At 43.3% G+C, this 18882-nt stretch overlaps 1 protein-coding gene across 2 annotated transcripts in view; it reads left to right on the forward strand.

Moving 5' to 3' along the window:
• Positions 1-6419: 6419 nt before the first annotated feature.
• The window catches only part of ZNF267 (zinc finger protein 267), a 43781-nt gene continuing 31318 nt past the window's right edge, over positions 6420-18882 (forward strand). Inside the window, exons 1-4 of one of the 2 annotated variants that reach the window (XM_054452834.2) lie at positions 6657-6854; positions 13582-13678; positions 17359-17485; positions 18032-18127. In XM_054452834.2, the coding sequence (XP_054308809.1) occupies positions 17452-17485; positions 18032-18127 (130 nt within the window). In that variant the 5' untranslated portion in view covers positions 6657-6854; positions 13582-13678; positions 17359-17451. Of the gene's footprint in view, positions 6855-13581; positions 13679-17358; positions 17486-18031; positions 18128-18882 lie in introns of both variants that reach the window. The other variant, XM_054452833.2, reaches the window with a different exon arrangement.

Genomic DNA, 18882 nt, shown 5'->3' on the forward strand with positions numbered 1-18882 from the left:
TTCTACACATGGAGAGAGGATGCCTGTTCCCAGGCTGCAGCACTGATCTGTGGTGCAAGAATTCTGCTGGCTTCATTTTCTGATTCTCCCCTGTTCCTCTCTGTCTGTTAAGTTTCACCACCAGCTCCACAGGCATCCCAGCCCTTCTCCTTTGTCTGTGTTCTGGCTGCAGCTCTCTCAATTGCTCTCTCCAACGCATGTCATCTCATACGGCAAGTTATCATTCTGATGAGTAGTTTGAAATTATGCCAATACCATGAGAAACCGTTTTCACTGGGAGAATTCTAGGTCATTTAAAGACTTTAAATAAACCATTCTGACCACTTAATTGGGAATAGAAGAGAGTAATGTCTGTAAACCCAGGCCTGTTAGAATGTCTCTTATCAAAAAAACCAATGAAGGCAAGTGTTGGCGAGAATGTGGAGAAAAGGAAACCCTTGTACCCTATTGGTGGGAAAGTAAAGTAGTACAGCCATTCTAAAAATGGTATGGAAGTTCTTCAAAAACCTAGAAATAAAAGTATCCCATGTAAAGAAAATGTGGTGCATATACACCATGGAATACTATGAAGCCATAAAAAGGAATGAGATCATGTCCTTTGCAGGGACATGGAAGGAGTTGGAAGCCATTATTTTCAGCAAACTAACACAGGAACAGAAAACCAAATACTGCATATTCTCGCATCTAAGTGGGAGCTGAACAATGAAAACATATGGACACCTGGTGGGGAACAACACACACCGGGGCCTGTTGGGGGATGGGGGAAGGAGAGCATCAGGGAGAATAGCTAATGCATGCTGGGCTTAATACCTATGTGATGTGTTTATCTGTGCAGCAAACTACCATGGCACATGTTTACCTATGTAACAAACCTGCACCTGCCCCACACGCACCCCGGATGTTAAAGTAAAATTGAAGAAAAAAAAACTATCCTATGATCCAGCAATTCCACTTTTGGGTATATATCCAAAAGAATTCAAATTAGGCTGTTGAAGAGGGATCTGCCCTCCTGTGTTTATTTTGGCATTATTGACAATAGTCAAGATATAGAAGAAATTTAAGTGTCCTTCAACAGATGAATGAATAAAGACGTGTATATACACAATGGAGTACTATTTAGCCTTTATAAAGAAGGAAATTATGTCATTTGTGATAACTTGGATTGAACCAGAGGATATTATGCTAAGTTAAATAAACCAGGAACAGGAAGACATATACTGTATGATCTCACCTAGCTATGGAATTAAAAATATTGATCTCACAGAAACAAAGAATAGAGACTAGAAAGGTGGTTACCAGAGGCTGTGTCAGGGGGAAGGGCGGGATAGGGAAAAAGAAGTGATTTATGGAAGGATACGAAGCTTTAGTTAGACTGGAGGAATAAGCGATCTATTGCACTGCATGGTGAGCACAGTGAATAATGTACATTTCAAAATTGCAAAATTAAATTTTTAATGTTCTCACTACAAAAAAAGATATATTGGTGAGTGGATGGCTACGTTGATTAGCTTGATGGAATCGTTCCATAATGTATACGTATATCAAAATGATCACATTGTACCCCGTAAATATATAAAATTATTATTTGTCAGTAAAAAAGAAAAGACAGTCAGCCTGCTCTGGTTCTAGTGATATTATCTTTGATCTTCTGCCGCCACCTGGTGGCCAACTTCAGAGTGGGGAAGAAAGCAGAGGGGTAAGACATGAAGTGACCACTTTGCCTCTGGAGCCCAAAGGAGGACTTAGCTCCTGGATGTGGGTAGGAATGTATTCTTTCACAGAATTTTCCCAAATTAGGGCCTAGCCCCCAACAAAACCTTTGGCATCCTCCACGAAGTCCCCCACTCACCGCAATTGGTCTGCTGTGTGGCTGCTCTCAAAGGAGCTGAGACTGAACCCTGAGGTTGAAGAGCCACCTACTAGGTGGAGGATTCTGGATTCCACAGGACTAAGCATTTCCTTTAGTTCAAGCAGGCAACGTTTCTCGTACTCAGTGGCAAACACACCACAGTACACACACACACACACACACTACACACACATGCACATACGCATGCACCACAAGCACCATTTTAATCTATTTGCGTGTATTTCATCCCAGGAGTGATTAGTCCTGTCCCCGATTCAATCTGGGTAATTTTTTTTTTCTCCTCACGGTAATGCATGGAAATTGAGTTTCTCAGGTGTCTTTGGCGAGAGTACACACCCCGTTATTTTTTTTCTTATTTTTTTGGAATGCTGTTGCCAATTGGATTGATGTGCTTGTAGCAGGTTTCATCCAATCATTGCATGAAAGCACAGATGAATTAAGACTTTGTTATAGAATATATTTTTTCTTTTTAAAATAAAGCCTGTCTTCAAGTTTCTTTCTTCTTCCTTTTTTCTTCATTGTGAGGAAAGAATGTACTATGTTTCCATGAAGCGGAACTTCCATTTTGCTTCCCATAGTCTATTTGTCATCTTCCTCTCTCTTCTGTCACACCCCCTCCAGCTTGTCATGTGGCACAGTCCTTTTCTGAGCTTATGCACTTCTCAGCTTACCCTGACAATGGCAGTCATGAACACATGAGTCAACCACTTCTAGCCTGTTGCTTTTTCCTTCAAAGCATAAGGAGGATGTCTCATTTCCTTCCTCTCAGATTTTGTCAGCAGATAGAGCTTTACTGTAGTTTGCAGTTGCATGAGATGTGTTGCCCTCTATCCAGGGTGCAAGGTGGCTTGGTATCACCCATGGACTGACCCCTTCTTGGGTCAATTTACCTAAATAACTTTTCTGGAAGGGTGTGACCCTGGCAGCCTACGGAGACCCTGGGAATATCTTCCAGAGGGCCCTGGACCAGGGTTGTGTGCCTGGGTGTGAGACAGACAACCTCTCACCCTCCATGTACCTCCTGGGTCAGGGCATGGAAATCTCACAGGCACCCTGCTCCAGGCAGAAGAGGAGGGGGCAGCCTCAGAGGGTGTGGACAGTTCCCTGGCTCCTGGGGGGACTTCAAACTTATTGCAGACGGAAACCCCTTCTTCCTCATTTTCAGTCCAACCAACACACTTGGTGGCTAGAGAAACTTTACTTCCTGTTTCTATTTATATATTAAATTTTTTCTTTTCATTTTACACAAGATGTGTATTTAAACAACCAGATCCTGGATTTGAAGAAGAACATATCTGGAATCTGTTCTGTTCTTTTAATTGTCACTTAGTCCTGTGTGAGGACAGATTTATTCTATGTGTAACAGCTACACTTAAAAAGTTATAAAATTGTCCTTAGTGTTACAATGATATATTTTTAAAAATAAAATTTTCTAATTGAACAATGTATGCAAAGGTTATTCCCCCTTTTATTTTCCTGCCCCCAACAACCCTAAAGGATCATTATATTTTTTATATTGTTGTTGTTAAAGTCCTGGAATATAGAGATAAATGGTGAGTGAGCAGTCCCTGGTGGAGAAAGGGAGTCTTTTCACAGAACCAGTGTTTTCCCTCAGCTGTCTTCATTGGAAATCACTCAACACCAATGACTCAATGGTCATTGGAAATCAATGATCGTTGTTCATTCAGTACAAACAAACAAGCAAGCAAACAAAAATTATCAATATGTTTGTACAGCTACGCCCGATAATTTATGTACAATAAAGGAATGAGGAACAGGAAAGTGAAGAATAGAGAAAGGGACGCTGGACCAGCAGACGTGATGGAACCATACTGCAATTTTCTACATGAGAATGTCTGCTTGGTCTGTAGGAACAGAGTTCTGGGGTAAAGCAGTATGTTCTCAGTACACACTCCTGTCTGCTTCTGGAACACATCAACTGAATCTTTGTCCTCCATTTCCAGTTCTGCATTTGTGTCTGTTTCACTGATTGGCCCCAGTCAAAGTGGAATCTGATCTGTGTCATGGACAAACGCTGCCTTTCACCAAAGGCTTCCACTCATTCACTAAGTGGTGTGCACCTCTTCACCATCAACTGCATCTCGGGACCATCCTACCTGCCACCTTCAAATTCTGCCATAGGGGAGGCTGAAGGCTCTTCAGCTGCAGCTTCACCAAAGAGGTCCAGAGTGTGCACCAAACTAGTGAGCCAGCAGCTCCCGATGCCACAGGTGGAGGAGGCAGCAGAGCCTTACTCAGTGTTTCTATCACCATCCCTCCAGCAACAGCAGCAGCAGCAGTAACCACAACTACTATTTCTAATTGTGGTAATAATGATGATCACACTTAGAATAATGATAAATAACAGTAGTTGTAATTGCTGACATATTTAGTTTATATATAGATTTATTATTTGTAATGTTCTATAATTTACTTTTAGGAATATACACATTAATTGTGTCATAAATATCAGGACCTCAAAACACCCCACCTAATGAGTGATTCTCACCTATGGACCTATGGCTGCCCACCTGCTAGTGCGGGTCCTCTCACCACTCCACCCCCAGAGCTTCGATCTGTCTGGTCAACCTTCTGGGACAATGAAGTAGTTGAAGTAGTCATATGGTCTGATTGTGGTCTTGGCAAATAGCTTGACTTGTTAGAAATCAAAGGCTGACTTTAAGACATACTCAGCTGTTTGGCTAAACTGTGGCAGAAGAAAATGTCTTCTCAGCAGATATACCTTTGTGTCTCTTGCTTTCAGAGTAAAAGGTTGTTTCAGTCACAGTTAATCTGTATTGAAAATCATCAACAGCCTACAAATACTGAAAGGGGACAAAAATAATTTGCAGACATATTGAGCCCATTACAAGTGCTTTCAAATCTCTCCTATAAGAAATGAAAAATAGAATGTTAGGCCTTGATCTCTTAAACTCAGCCTTCAGCCATTTTCCCAAATTATTCTAAATGTTTCCAAGACATTTCAGAAGCATTCTCTGGTGGGGATTATTTCCAATTGTGAAGAGTACTAGAAGGATGAGAATCAAAACAAATCTTTCTTCTATTGCAAAAGAGTCAGTCTCCAGGATTTCAAAGCCCTAGCGAAGCTGCTTGAGTTGTGAGGTCCATGGAGGTGCATGGGCTTTGGAGTCAGGCAGAGTTGATCCTGAGTTCCAGCCCAGCCCCTTAGTAGGCCCCAAGGACTCCCGTGGTGCTGTCACAAGCAGTGCTGCCTTTGGGAGCCCCTAACCTCCTGCCTTTTCTCCCCTCAGTGTGGGAAAGGGGTTTGGTCAGCCAGGGGTGTCAGCAGCCCTGTCCCACACCCATTGTCTACACCTAATCTGGTGGCAGGGAGGCCACAGAGTGCAGCGACTGGAACTGGGTGAGAGGGTGAGAGGCAGCCGGGCCCCACGCGGAGTCAAGCGCATGGAATCCTGACTGTCAGCAATCAGGGATCTTTCTGCTTTGGGGAGGGAAGTATTTGTTCCACATGTCTCACTGAATAAGGCACAGAGTCTGATCTGTCCCAAGTGGGAGTTTAACCAAGCTAGACGGGGGCCGAGGGCCCTGGCCCAGTTTGACACCCACCTCCTCTCCCACCTTCTACTCAGCCAGAAGACTAGAAGAATCTGAAAGCAGAGGTGCTGCAGCACCACTAGCTCCAAAACTCCAGAAAAACAGGAATAGGGCATTCTTGCAGGTCAAAGCAGACAGAATACTTGAGCTCAGGAGTTGGAGAACTGACTACTAACCTGTAGCCCCAGCTACTTGGGAGGCTAAGGTGGGAGGATCGCTTGAGCTCAGGAGATCGAGACCAGCCTGGGCAACATGGTGAAACCTCATCTCTACAAAAAATACAAAAATCAGCCGGGCGTGGTGGCATGTGCCTGTAGTCCCAGCTACTCAGGAGGCTGAGGTGGGAAGATTGCTTGAGCCCCGGAGGCTGCAGTGAGCCATGACTGCACCACTGCACCAGTGTGGGCAATAGAGTGAGACCCTGTCTCAAAACAAAAACAAAAACAAACAAAAACCAGAGGTAGGGCTGAGGAGTCCATGGCCACTGAGCCTGAGCCAGCAGGGCCCAGAGGAACTGAGCTCCCAGCCCTGTCGCTGCCAAGGACCCTTCTTCCCTGAGCTTGAAGGGATTGAGAAGGAGAGACAGACGGACAGTCAGCGGCCCCGTTACCAGTGATGCAGACTCCAGGAGATGCGGGCAGAGTTGTAGATTAGAAGAGGCCAGCCCCTCTTCCATGTTCCACCACCGCCCGCAACATCCTCCTGGGACCCCAGCCTGCATGACCCTATAAGATGCTTTTGCACTGGTTCAGTGTATGTATCATGCAAGGGCCTAATTGAAAACACGTGAATGAAGTGTATGGTCTTCTGTTCCCAGCTGAGGGGCCCTCTCCCACGGTGGCGTTAGCAGTGGGGTACAGTGTGGTAAGAGAGGTGCTAAGGGACAGGATGAGGGCCTTTCTTGCTTTAAAAGTGTCTAAATGTACTTCTTCTTAAACTTAATTAGGTAATAAGATGTCTTACACAAGCAGAACCAGGTAAGGGAAAGAGCAAGTGCATTTCAAGTCGTAGCTCACCCCTTAATCAGCTGTAATACCCGCCAACAGGCGGCCCCACCTCAATGCTCAATGAGCCAGGCTCCCTTCCAGAAAAAAAAAAAAAAAAAAAAAAAAAAGCACTAATAATGAGGGGGCGGGGCATGGAGCTTTATCCAATCAGGGGCGCTGGAATGGAAACCGTCCAATCAGGAGTGAAGCCGGAGAGCAGAGGCGGCTTCCGGGATTTGGCGGGGGCCTTTGTCGGCTCCAGTTAGAGCTCGGGTCTCCTAACCACAGCCCCGAGTCTTTCGTTCTGGGAGGCCCAGGCGGCTTCGCGTTCTGAGAATAAACAGAGCCTCTGTTGCTTTGTGACCTGCAGGCACTGGGAGATCCGTAGCTAAGACGCCAGGCATCCCGGAAGCTGGGAAATGGTGAGTGTGCTGGGTCGGGGGTCCCCAGAGGAGGGAGCGGGGTGGTCGGAAGCGGCGGGAACCCGCTGTAGGGGCACCCGGGCCTCCCCGCAGTCAGCTCTGGAGTGTCCCAGCGGGCGCAGCTCGGCCCTCTGTCCCCTCCGCTGCAAGATGGCGGCCAGGCCGGCCGCCGGGACCCCGCGCGTCCTGTCCCGTCCCGACCCGACCCCGCAGAGCGACCTCGGCCCTGGCCAGAGCTCTCTCTGGGCAGCTCCGCGCCGCAGCCCCGCGTCTCCCCCAGATTGTGCGGTGAGGACGGGAGCGCCTCAGGGGAGACCCAGGTTCGGTGTGTGGGAAGAAACTGTACCCTGTGGGGTCCTCAGTCACTCCTTTCTCCTATTAAGAATTAAAGGGAGTCACTGTTAAAACGTTGAAGAATTTGAGCAAATAGCGATTTGTGACATGGGAAGCCTGCAGTCCTGGTTTGTGGTTCGGAGAGCCCCAGAGGGGCTCAAGGAAAGGTTTTTACAAGGTGCATGAGGAAGCGGACCAAATTAAATAACCGATGGGTTACAGTTCTGTAGTTGCCTTATTTAGACTATGCAGATGGAGGTGAATTGGAGCTTTGTGGTTCGTTAAGTCTGAATTTTGTTTTTCCCTAAAGTTGTAATTTACAAGAAATGCATTTGAGTTTGGTTTTGGTTTTTCTCCCTAGAAACCTGGGGCACTATAACCACTTCCTTATAATCGCCTGCTCGTTAATCTTAACACTGCCCAGGGGAACTGGTTTTCCCCCTGCGGTTTCCTAACGTGTGGCACGCAGAGTCTCAAATCCACCACTGTGTTCCTCCAGTCTAACTGGGCTTGCAGTAAAATATTAAATTTCCAGTTCCTTCCCGACATTTCCAAAGGCTAACTTCCCCTCTCCAATTCACAACATTATTAACTATTGGTCATTTACTGTACGTTTCAGACAGAGTATTTTACTCATTAATCATGATTTCACAGAGCAGTGGATGACACTTTTTTAAAGATTTGTGTTTTTTTGGTAGAAAAAACGTGAGAGGAAAGCAGAGAATAAAAAGTCCCTGACACTCCACTGCAAAAAAATCTTTGTGCCTCTTTTTCATTCATCTTCCCTAGGCACAGACACGTTATCAGAAAGAATGTCTTTTGACTTGAGGTTTTGCTTTGGAAACTTTACAGGGCCCTGTATCTAGTCTTTTCCTGTTCCTGAATTTCAGAACTGTCTGGGATGACTCAAGGTGCCCACAGTGGCCATGTCTCTTGGAGTGTTTAGTGACTGTCAGCTCCAGGTCACCTCCTGTTAGAGGGCGGCCCAAGGTATGGAAGTGTAGCCCCCCAGGGGAGCAGCTGGATGCCCTGGGGCTGAGAGAAATCTCCTGGGACACCCTTAACCTAAAAAGATAACTCCTTGGGACATAAGGATTTTATTTCTTCAAAGCTAGTTTTCATCCCTTGGAGACACATTGCTGGTCAGCCAGTCGTTTGCTGGTGTTGAGAGGAAACAGTCACAAATGATTCCTGCCCCCTGGATTCATTCAGATTTGTGAAGGGAGAAAAACTCCCAAACGACCAAAAATGAAAACCCCACCCCAGTGAGGTGGTGCAAACTCCGCTGCGGTGTCCATGGGGCACAGTGCAGGATCTCCTGGGAGGATGGTCCCTGAGCATTTTAATGAGCAGTATTGGGGTAGGAGAATGTCTCAAATGATACCGTGACCTGACTTGACACTTGAGCCAGATATGTCTGTATTCCAACAGCATTACCACTCCCTGAGTTTGCTGCCTTAGATTTGTTCGTTTATTTCTACTTCAGTTTTTCAATTAGTGTAAATTTCATCAGTTGAGCTTGAAAGATAAAAAACATTTCCAAGGCCATGAAAGGTGGATTTCAGAAAATTAAAATATCAAGTCATATACTTCATTGTTAAAAATTCTTACTATCTTTTTTTCAGCAGAGTGAGTGTAGTAAGTTTCTCAGGTTTGTTCTTTTTTTGGGAGTAATTTAAAACAGAATCTCAGGGCTCACCTTTTGGAAATGCTGCCAGGGAAAAGAAACAGAAAATCTTTCTTTCATTATTGGCTGTAGAAAGTGAATACATTTTCACAACAATATGTGGTAAATTGGTGAATTACATAGTTTCATCAAAACATCAGTTTCTTTTTTTGTAGGGTGAGGAAGTTATGACAGTGGATATCTTTGTTCTTTATCCTCTTGTCTGGATGTTGAGTTTATTTTTTATTTTTTGTTTTTGGAGACAGAATCTCCCCTCTGTCACCCAGACGGAAGTGCAGTGGTGTGATCACAGCTCACTCAACCTCCTGGGCTCAAGTGATCCTCCCACCTCAGCCTTCTGAGTAGCTGGGACTTACAGGGGTGATCCACCATGGCTGGCTATTTTGTTTTTCTTTTTGTAGAGATGTGGGTCTCGCTTTGTTGCCCCCAGAATGGTCTCAAACTCCTGGGCTCAAGCGATCCGCCTTGGCCTCCCAAAGTGCTGGGACAACAGGCATGAGCCACTATCCCTGGCCTTGGATGTATAGCTTTAATGCCGAACTTAGCATCTGCTAGAATTGTTTATATATGATTATTTACTAAATGATCTGTTATCATGGAAATAAGTAAGTGGCCTATTTATTGTCTGAAAGGGGTAGATACTTCAGTGTTTTCTGTTGAGGTATAAATTATAAAGGCGTTTCAGTTTCCTTTATTCTATAAACACTGTTTGAGTAGTTTGGCTTTCTTCAAACACTGGGCATTTTCTCATTGAATACTAATTGAATAACCCTGACTGGGAAGCCTGAGCTCAGTGAGTGCAAACTAACCCAGTCTTGAGCCTGCAAGAAGAGGTCACTGAAGCCCCGTTAGTTCTTCTAGGGGAATTTCCCCTGCAGGTGTCCCAGCCTGCTTACCCCATCCATGGAAGGAGCCCTTTATACTGAGAAGCTACAGAGCCCTGGGAAGCTGAAAGCTGAAAATCCACAGAAAGAGGCATTTGGGGTTGGGATGGAAGGAGGGTTGGGAGGCTCTTTCTGAGGATAGAAATTGTTATTGTCCTGATTTTGGTTTTTCTGCCTAGAAACCCAGGGCACTACAACCACTTCCATATAATCGCCTACTCATTAATCATTTTAACACTGCCCCCGACAACTGGTTTCCCCCCGTGTTTTCCTAATGTGTGGCACGCAGAGTCTCAAATCTACCACTGTGTTCCCCCAGACTAACTGAGGCTTGCAGTAAAATATTAAGTTTCCAGTTCCTTCCCCACATTTTATTTGATTTTGTCAAATAAAACAAATTCAGGTTTGGGTAAGAAGTTCCTTAATTCTAAAGGAGTATTGCAACAGGGGGAAAGCACCAGCTCTAAGATCTTTGTGGATCGCAAAGGTTAGGCAGACAAAGACTTTCTTTCACAGGGAGGAGCAAACAAGCTCAGAAGGTAGGAGGGGAAGGGCAGGATTAAGGTGCCAAAATCAGATTCTAGATCAGAGAATGTTTCACTCTGATGTCAGCCTGTTCTTAGGAGGGGCTTAGGGAGGGGTTGAATGTTGACCAGGCTGTGAGTGTGTCAAAGTCCAGCAACCTGGAGAAAAATACAAAGTTTTGTTAAGTAGTTTATTCTGAACACTGAAGACAGAACTGTTCAGCTGAGTCAGAAGGGGAATTTGGAGAGTCTGTGGCTTTGTGATGACTAAATCAGGGAGCATCATCGAAGTCATAATAGGGTTGTTTTTTGCAGTAAGCTGTTCTTGGAAAACACGAAAGATGGGGGATTTCTTTAATCACAGCTATTTACCAGGTTACTATTCCTATCTTTTCCCACTACTTTTTTTTTGCCCTATATGTATTTATCTCATTTGGCTGTTCTGAACTGTATCCTTATGATAACCTGATAAACATAAGTAAAGTGATTTGCTGAGTTGAGTAGATCTTTGAAATGACTGAACTTAAAGATAGGGTTATGGGTGCTCTCGATTTACAGGCAGTAGCTTGGAAGTATAGATAGGGCCCCAGGCATTGTGACTGGCATCTGAAGTGGGGGCAGTGTTGTGGGACCGAGCCCAGAACTTGTGGGGCCTGCGCTGACTCTGCGTGGTGTCAGAATTAAGTTGTTGGCACCCAGTTGATGTTGGAGGATTGGTTGGTGTTCAGCAAACTCTACACATTTGATATCAGAAGACAGACCTCACAGAGGCCTGGGCTGGAGAGAGACTCCCAAGTGTCTGGGGGAAGAGAGGCTCTGTTCTGCACACAGGCTGCCACACTGTGCGTTGTCCTTTGATTCCAGGTCTCCTGCTAGGGTGAGAGGGGACTGAAGACTGAGAGGAAAGGAGTTCTGAGAAGAGACCCCCTCCCCCACCCAGCTGCCACCACATGATTCCCACCCACTCCTGGACATACCAACTAGGCATTAACATGTCCCCGTCCCTCAGAAGGCTTGACTGTCAGGAATTGCACCCACAGCACCTTTGCTTCCAGTTTCCTGCCAAAAACCCACACAAGTGCCTGAGGACTCCTGGCTTGTTGTAATCCCGGACACTGAATCTGTAGCAGCAGCCTAGTTTCTCCATCAACCTAGGCTTGTGGACCATCCAATCATAATCTCATCTGCCTGCATGGACCCAGGAATATGTCAGAGCACAGCCCCACCTGGGCCAGTATCTGTAGCACAAACCAGTCCTTCCACCAACTTGGTACTGCCCCCTGCTCATGGCTCAATAGCACCTTCCTCTCTTCTGCCTTTTACTTCCCCACAAGCCCCTTCTTTATGTGTACACAGTGTTCCCAAGGTCACCCCACAGGTGCCTGAATCCAGCACCTATTGGAACTCAGATGTCCATGAGCTCAAGACCATGGCCCTAGATCTGGTTGTTGTAAGAGCAAATACAAATTAGAAATACAAGACTTAATCCTTCTTGAAAAAAAGGAAATAAATTTTTCTTTTTTTTTTTTTTCTTAAAGCATTTACTTTGGAAAACTTTCATATGTAAATTATTTTTCTGTTTTACAATCTGTCTAAATCACTCTAACAGCCAAATAGGCCATTTGTCAGTCTTTTTGACTCAGTACTGCCTTTCTCTAGGAACTGGGAATCATTAATATAAAATGTAAATAGCAAAGAAGATAGAGCCGTATCCTACAGTTTCTCTAGGAGGGCAGGGACCTGGCTCCAAGTTGCAAATCTGCCTGTCATGAAGACATGAAGTTTATTTTTCCTTTGACTATAGCCAATTAAAAAACACAGATGGCCTCCCAATTCCCAGGTGAATTTAGGATGAACTCTATCTGACAAATGGTGCCATCAGGTCTTCTATTGAGGACTAATTATGGTGACTTTTCACCAGTGGGTGTTTTTCTAATCTCTTAGCAGGTTGCCTATCATTCCTTTACATTCTGGGCTAATTATGTCTCAAAACAGTTTTCTTTCTTTTCTACCACTGTGGATAGTTTTTCTGGGGTTGGAGATGATTTTATGATTTTCTTCTTCATTATATTTTTCAAACATTGCCCAGAATTACCACACAGAGTATAAACCTGTAAGGTGCCTGTAAGACTTCACTCCAGTGGGTCCTTTCCCTCTTTGATTTCTGTTCACAACCCACATTTGTGCAGCAAAGTGCCCATTGCCCCCAACATCTGCAGGCAGAATGGTCTCTCTGCTTACTTGGGATCTTCAGTCGCTTCTAGAACAGTTTGACTAGATTTCTATAAAAATAAGTTCACAGGGCATCAGTTAGCCATTCCAGCTCTGTCTTTCCATGCCCCTGGCATCTTCAGACCTGAAACTGATTCAGAGACCATGGGGGTGGAAACCAACCAGGCACACACATACATTGAGTAGGCCTGAGAATCTCAACATTCCCCTCATCCTCTTGCCCAAATGCCCATGAATGTGCAGAAGGTGCATGCCACTTCCCTGCGCCACCAGCACCTAAATCTGCAGCTGCAAATTCTGAACCTAGATCCTGGGGTTCTCCAGGATGTGTGAGAGCAGCCTTCCTGAGGGTCTGTCTCCTCTAGTTTTCTTCACAGCAACACACAAGAATTGCAGAGCCAGGTTGATTCCACCTGGGGTCTGCACATAAAGGCTGGTCTCCACCTGGGATCCACAAGACAGGGCCAGACTTTGGACTCAGCATATATAGAAAATCCAGGGGACATTTTCTGCATTGTGAGAGATCAACATGGATTTTGTAAAGCCCTACTTTTGGAGTGAGGCCCCCAGAGTTTTCAAGACCTTGTCCAGTGAGCTACAGCAGTTCTGTGAGGGGTTCCTTTTTATAAACAGAATCTTGTGGCAGAATCTGTAAGTGTAAAGCAGCACCTTAGCAGAGGGAGGGTGGGGACACCACTGTCCAGAGCCATGAGTAAAACTATGCCTACCTGTGAGCTGTGTTACTGGAGTAGGGTAATCTTGTCCTTTCTTGTACCCAAGAGTTAGCTGATCAGGTATAGGTAATAACATATCTGGATCCTGGATCTGTGGCCCTGCTATGACAACTCAATTTTCTGTTCTGGTTCCACAAGGACAACTTGAGTCTTTCCTGCCTGAATCACTATTGGGTTTCCATCACACAGTTACCAGGGACTCTTTCACCAGCACCTAGGGGACACTTGGCTATATATCCTGTGCAGGCAGGGGACAGGCTGACAATGAGATAATCTTGCTTCCGTCTCAGAGGGAGAAGAATGAGTCATCAGGGTTTGTTTCTTTTTTAACAGAAGGAATCTCCTTATTTGGTATCCAAGTGGGAGTTGCTCCAGTTTTCTAATGTGTGGGTGAAATACAAGGAGGAGGCCTGGAGACTCATACTGATAGGTAAACCAATTGCTTCCATTTCATATGGCCACTAGGAAAACAGATGCAGCAGCCATAGTCCCTGCCATCCAGGAACTTTCAGTCCAAAGCAGACGGATAATGGTTGAATTCAACATCACGTGGTCAGGAGCAAGAATGGAGATGTACAGGGAACTTGGGCTTGATTTGGGACACTGCCCTTATGTTGTGAGTTCTGATGTCACCACCTGAAGGGCCACCCATGGCAAAAGAGTTGTTATTATAATTTTTATTTATATTGCTTTTTTCTTGTTAAATGTAATTATGTAGCTACTAATATAATTTTCCTAGAAAGCCCTACGTATTTTGGTTAAATTGCTTGTTGTCGCGTGCTGCAAAATAGGATGAAGCTTAAACTATTAAAACAAGGCAAACCATGGGAGTCAAGTTCTTGTTGGTCAGGCTTAGGAAAGACAACTGAACATAAAGCAGCAATGTAGAGATGACAAGCCTAGCCCAGCCCCTACCCCAGCTCTGCCCAAATCCGCCCTCTTCTGAGCCTGGTCCAGGTCTGTCCCTACCCTGGAGCCTCCCCTCATAGAACTGACTAGAGGAGATCAGACTTCTGGGTGGCCGCTGCTATCTCTTCAGAGGTGGTGCTCACAATTTCCCCAAACCCAAAAGCAGGTAAATGGGAGCAAAGGACTCACTTTTTCAAAATTATTTGAAAATTAAACTTTTTTCTTATTGAAACCAGTACCTTTAGAAACATTCCACCTGGCAACCTCTTTTTCATTTCTGCAGATCCAGTAGTTGCTCCACAAGTTGTAACAAAGTCAGTGTAAAGATATAAAGAGAATAATGAGAAATTCTTTTTCTTCTTCTTCTTCTTTTTTTTTTTTTTTTTTTTGAGACCGAATCTCACTCTGTTGCCCAGGCTGGAATAGTGTCATCTCGGCTCACACAACCTCTGCCTTCCTGGTTCAGGTGATTCTCCTGCCTCAGCCTCCCGAGTAGCTGGGATTACAGGTGTGCCACCATGCACAGCTGATTTTTGTGTTTTTAGTAGAGACAGGGTTTCACAATGTTGACCAGGCTGGTCTTGAACTCCTGAACTCAAGTGATACACCCATCTTGGCCTCCCAGAGTGCTGGGATTACAGGTGTGAGCCACCGTGCTCAGTGGAGAAATTCTTGTGAACTAAACTTGACTCCTTCCTTTCTGTATCCCTCTCATCTGTCTATAGTTAGCTTTTATAGTGACAGGGAAACAAGAAGAAATAGAAAGGCTGGGCCATTATCTAAATCCTGCTGGGAATTATGGGATACGTAGGACCCACATCCCAGGGGTTTATATGGCTTAACTCACACCATGTGATGTTCCCAGCATAGTACATACTGTGAGCACATAGTGCAAGCTCAATAAACACTGCTTTAATGCATGTATCCATGCTGTTTTCCAAATGCTGATGTAGACATAACTGTCTTTTCCAGTCTCTGTATCTGTAGACTTTAAATGGCTGGCAAAGGATGTGATCTTTCAGGACAGTGGTTGGTGGTCCTCGCTGTGAACGAAAAGTATTTTTGTTGTGATTAGAGTATTGGGTGTAAGGGACTGTGTGCTGTGTCTGCTTCCTCTAGGTGAGTGCTATTGATAATGGGTCTAGGAGGAGCAACATCAGCATTGATGGGACTTGTTAAAGAAGCCAGTTCATGGAAGCTTTCCAAACCTGCAGAATCACATTACTTAGAGGGGGCTCAGAATACCAAATGATATGTATGTGTATTGAACCTTGAGAGGCAATGCTTAGCTAAGTGATTCTCAGCTCAGGCTTGTAAGTAGGGTCACATGGCCAGTTTGAAGATCTATGGCCACCTGTATCTTCCCCCACAGATTTTTTTTATGATTATATTAAGATTATATGATTTACTTTTCCCCTCCACCCATATCACAGCAATGATTATGGGCCCATCTGTGCATTAGCACTGATACCAATTTGTCTTACTACAGACGATGCTAACTTCATTCACTTGGTTCAGGTGCTCTCTGTCAGATTCCTTCGCTATAAAGTTAATCATTTTTCTCTTTGTAATGAGTATCTAGGAGGGAGGATTTACTGAGTGATGTGTATAAACCGTCACATTTAATCCAGAGACTCCCATTTCTTTTTGGTTTCCCTTTGCTTGTAGCTTTCTTTGCAGAGTAAAGGCTCTCACATTTGTTGACAGGAGATAACAGCTTTTAAGACTGGAAGTTCTGAAGCAGGTCTCAGTTCTGTAGGTTTCCATTTTATTTCATCTCATGTCACAAGCATATGCTTATTTATTCTGTATATTTTCAGAGAAAGAACAAGAATTAACATATAACAAATATGTCTATTGTCTTAAAATTCTAAAATATATAATAGCACATAGAATAAACATAACAAAAACTTGAAAAAAAAATACCAGACTCAGAAACAAGAGCTTTTACTTTATTTCATTGTAGGTATTGGTCTTTATAAAGGCATCACAGAAAAGGCATCACCCACAAAGAGTTTTATAGTTTTTATACAATTTAAAATATTTTTAAATTTTATTTACATAGAAATATTCTCTTACTTTTAATGTGTATATAGTTACCATTATGTGTACACACGCACATAAAATGAAAGCATTATTTGATCACTATTGTGTGGCTGCTTTCTTAACTTGTTTTCATTACTCAGTTACGAAATCTTCTGTGAACATTCTGTTAAGGTTGTCTCTTGTATATTGGCCTGTATGTCCCTTTGAGATAAATTCTAAATCAGATAAACTGAGGCAAAATACAAACTACTATATAGCAAATATTTGGAAAATAATTTTTATGTAAGAGGAAGGATATAATTTTTCTCATAGATTATTTATTGGGTTTTATATATGTAAACAACTGTTAGGATGATATCTGATATATAGTGTATGTTCAAAAAGGATTACTACCATTCTAGCTGTTATAACTTGTAAATTTCATAAAACTCTCAGTTTCACATCATGCCTGAATTCTTTCCTCAGTGTTCGACCTCTCTGCTATTCAAAAGTGGCTTCGGGGCCTGAAACATTAACACTACTGGTGAACTTGTTAGACATGCAGACACTCAGCCAGCCATGGTGGCTCATGCCTGTAGCCTTAGCTACTCAGGAGGCTGAAACAGGAGGATCGCCTGAGCCCAGGAGGTCAAGGCTGCAGTGAGCCAAGATTCCACCACTGCACTCCAGCCTGGGTGGCAGAGCGAGACCCTGTGTCAAAATTAAAAATTAAAAATATAGAAATGGACAAACTCAAAATCTAGATCTCCTGAATCAGACTCTGCCTTTGAAGAAGATCTCCAGTTTATTGTTGTATACTATACAATTTGAGAAGTATGCCTCTAAGTCACCATGACTTTTGCACCTGAGAATTATACACAGCTGATTCTGGATGATGTAAATATAGCACCCAAAAATGTATATTCCAGTGTTGATGCCTTAGTTTTATATTTTACATTCGATATAAATATCTACACTAGTTTTGTGGATTTTATGTTATTCTCTTTCCACAGAGTTTGAGACTACATTAGAAAATATTACTGTGTTAAAAATGATCTTACTGAATAATTCAGGTCACTCATATAAGTCAGAACCAATAACTGTAATTTCATCTTGGGACAAATGAAGAACTCTGCCATGGCCACATGGTCAGTGTATTCTTTATTTTTATTTCAGGGACTGTTGACATTCAGGGATGTGGCCGTAGAATTCTCTTTGGAGGAGTGGGAACACCTGGAACCAGCTCAGAAGAATTTGTATCAGGATGTGATGTTAGAAAACTACAGAAACCTGGTCTCTCTGGGTGAGGATAACTTGCCTTCAGAATATCTAATAACTAAGAGTTTTATTTCTTTTCTTTTCAGAATGTCCCTTGGGATCTTGTGCTTTGTATGAGTTAGTTTTAGATTCTTGTTTTCAGGAAAAAAAAATAGGGGTTTTGTTGATGTAGAAAAAATTTCATAATGTTTGATTTTGACATTTGCCTTTTTATTTGAGGTGATGTACAAGTTTCACTCTAGTCGTGATTCTAGAAATTGGTTGACATAAACTGTTGTTGCTTACACTTTAAAATCCAATTTTTTTATGTTTGTTTTTGATTCAGTCAGATTTGCAGGAGAAGCTCAGGATCCCCAGATTTAAAATTCTTCCTAAATATTCTAAAGAAGCTGGTAGGAAACAGTATTTTGAGAACTACTTTTCAAGAATCTTCTATAATGTCTTCTTTTTTCTACTGAGCACAGTACTAAGTTAGAAATTAATCCTGTCCTGTGGGGCCAAAAAAAAGTATAAAAATAAAAAATAAAAAGAACCCTCAGTAAGAGTCATGTGAATTTTTCCAATAAAACAGGTCTTGTTGTCTCTAAGCCGGACCTGATCACCTTTTTGGAGCAAAGGAAAGAGCCTTGGAATGTGAAGAGTGAGGAGACAGTAGCCATCCAGCCAGGTAGGTGGGAGCGAATGAAGTAGATGACATGGGCAAGAGGTCCAGAAGTCAAGAAAGAACCAGACCTTGAAGTGTGGGTTGGGAAGTTCTCCAATGGAAATGATTTTTGAGACACCTGGGTTTATTTCTTTCCGTTGCTGTCAAAGAGGGACATTTTCTGTCCCATGCTCTTAAATTATCTGATGATTCTCCTTCCCCTTCTGTGATCCACCATCCTACTCACAGTGACAGCCTAAGTGCTCCCCTTGGCCTGTGAGGGCCTGCGTGATCTGCCTGTTCTTCCATTGATTTGGGGGCTCTGGGAAAGTCTGTGCATGTTTCTACCTCTATGTGAAACCACTTCCAAAGTTCTGGTTTTGCCTCATGTCAGAAATGTGTGAGGAGAGTGATGGACAGTGGAATTTTTTTCAGAAGTCTCAGGAATTCTGTGGATAGATGTCACATATTTTCTGATACATTAATTTTTAATCCTATGTGGTTTCCGAGGTGATCCTATAGAAATTAAGATGCAGTAATTTTATCAAAATACAAGGCATCTTCCCAAATCTAAGAAAGTCTAATCTTATGTTTCACTTTAACTTCTCATTTTTCCTTACCTGAGCTACGATAAGAAATTTAAACTCTGTAGGCACAAATTCCACAAATGTAAAATAGTTTAATGTGTATTACTTATTATGTAGAATTCTTATCTAAACTTTTGTCTATGGGGAGCTTAGAACATTGTCCAGTATATAATAAACTCTAAACTGTTGCCT

The sequence above is a fragment of the Pongo pygmaeus genome, chromosome 18 (genome assembly GCF_028885625.2).
Source record: "Pongo pygmaeus isolate AG05252 chromosome 18, NHGRI_mPonPyg2-v2.0_pri, whole genome shotgun sequence".
Taxonomy (NCBI): Eukaryota; Metazoa; Chordata; class Mammalia; order Primates; family Hominidae; genus Pongo; species Pongo pygmaeus.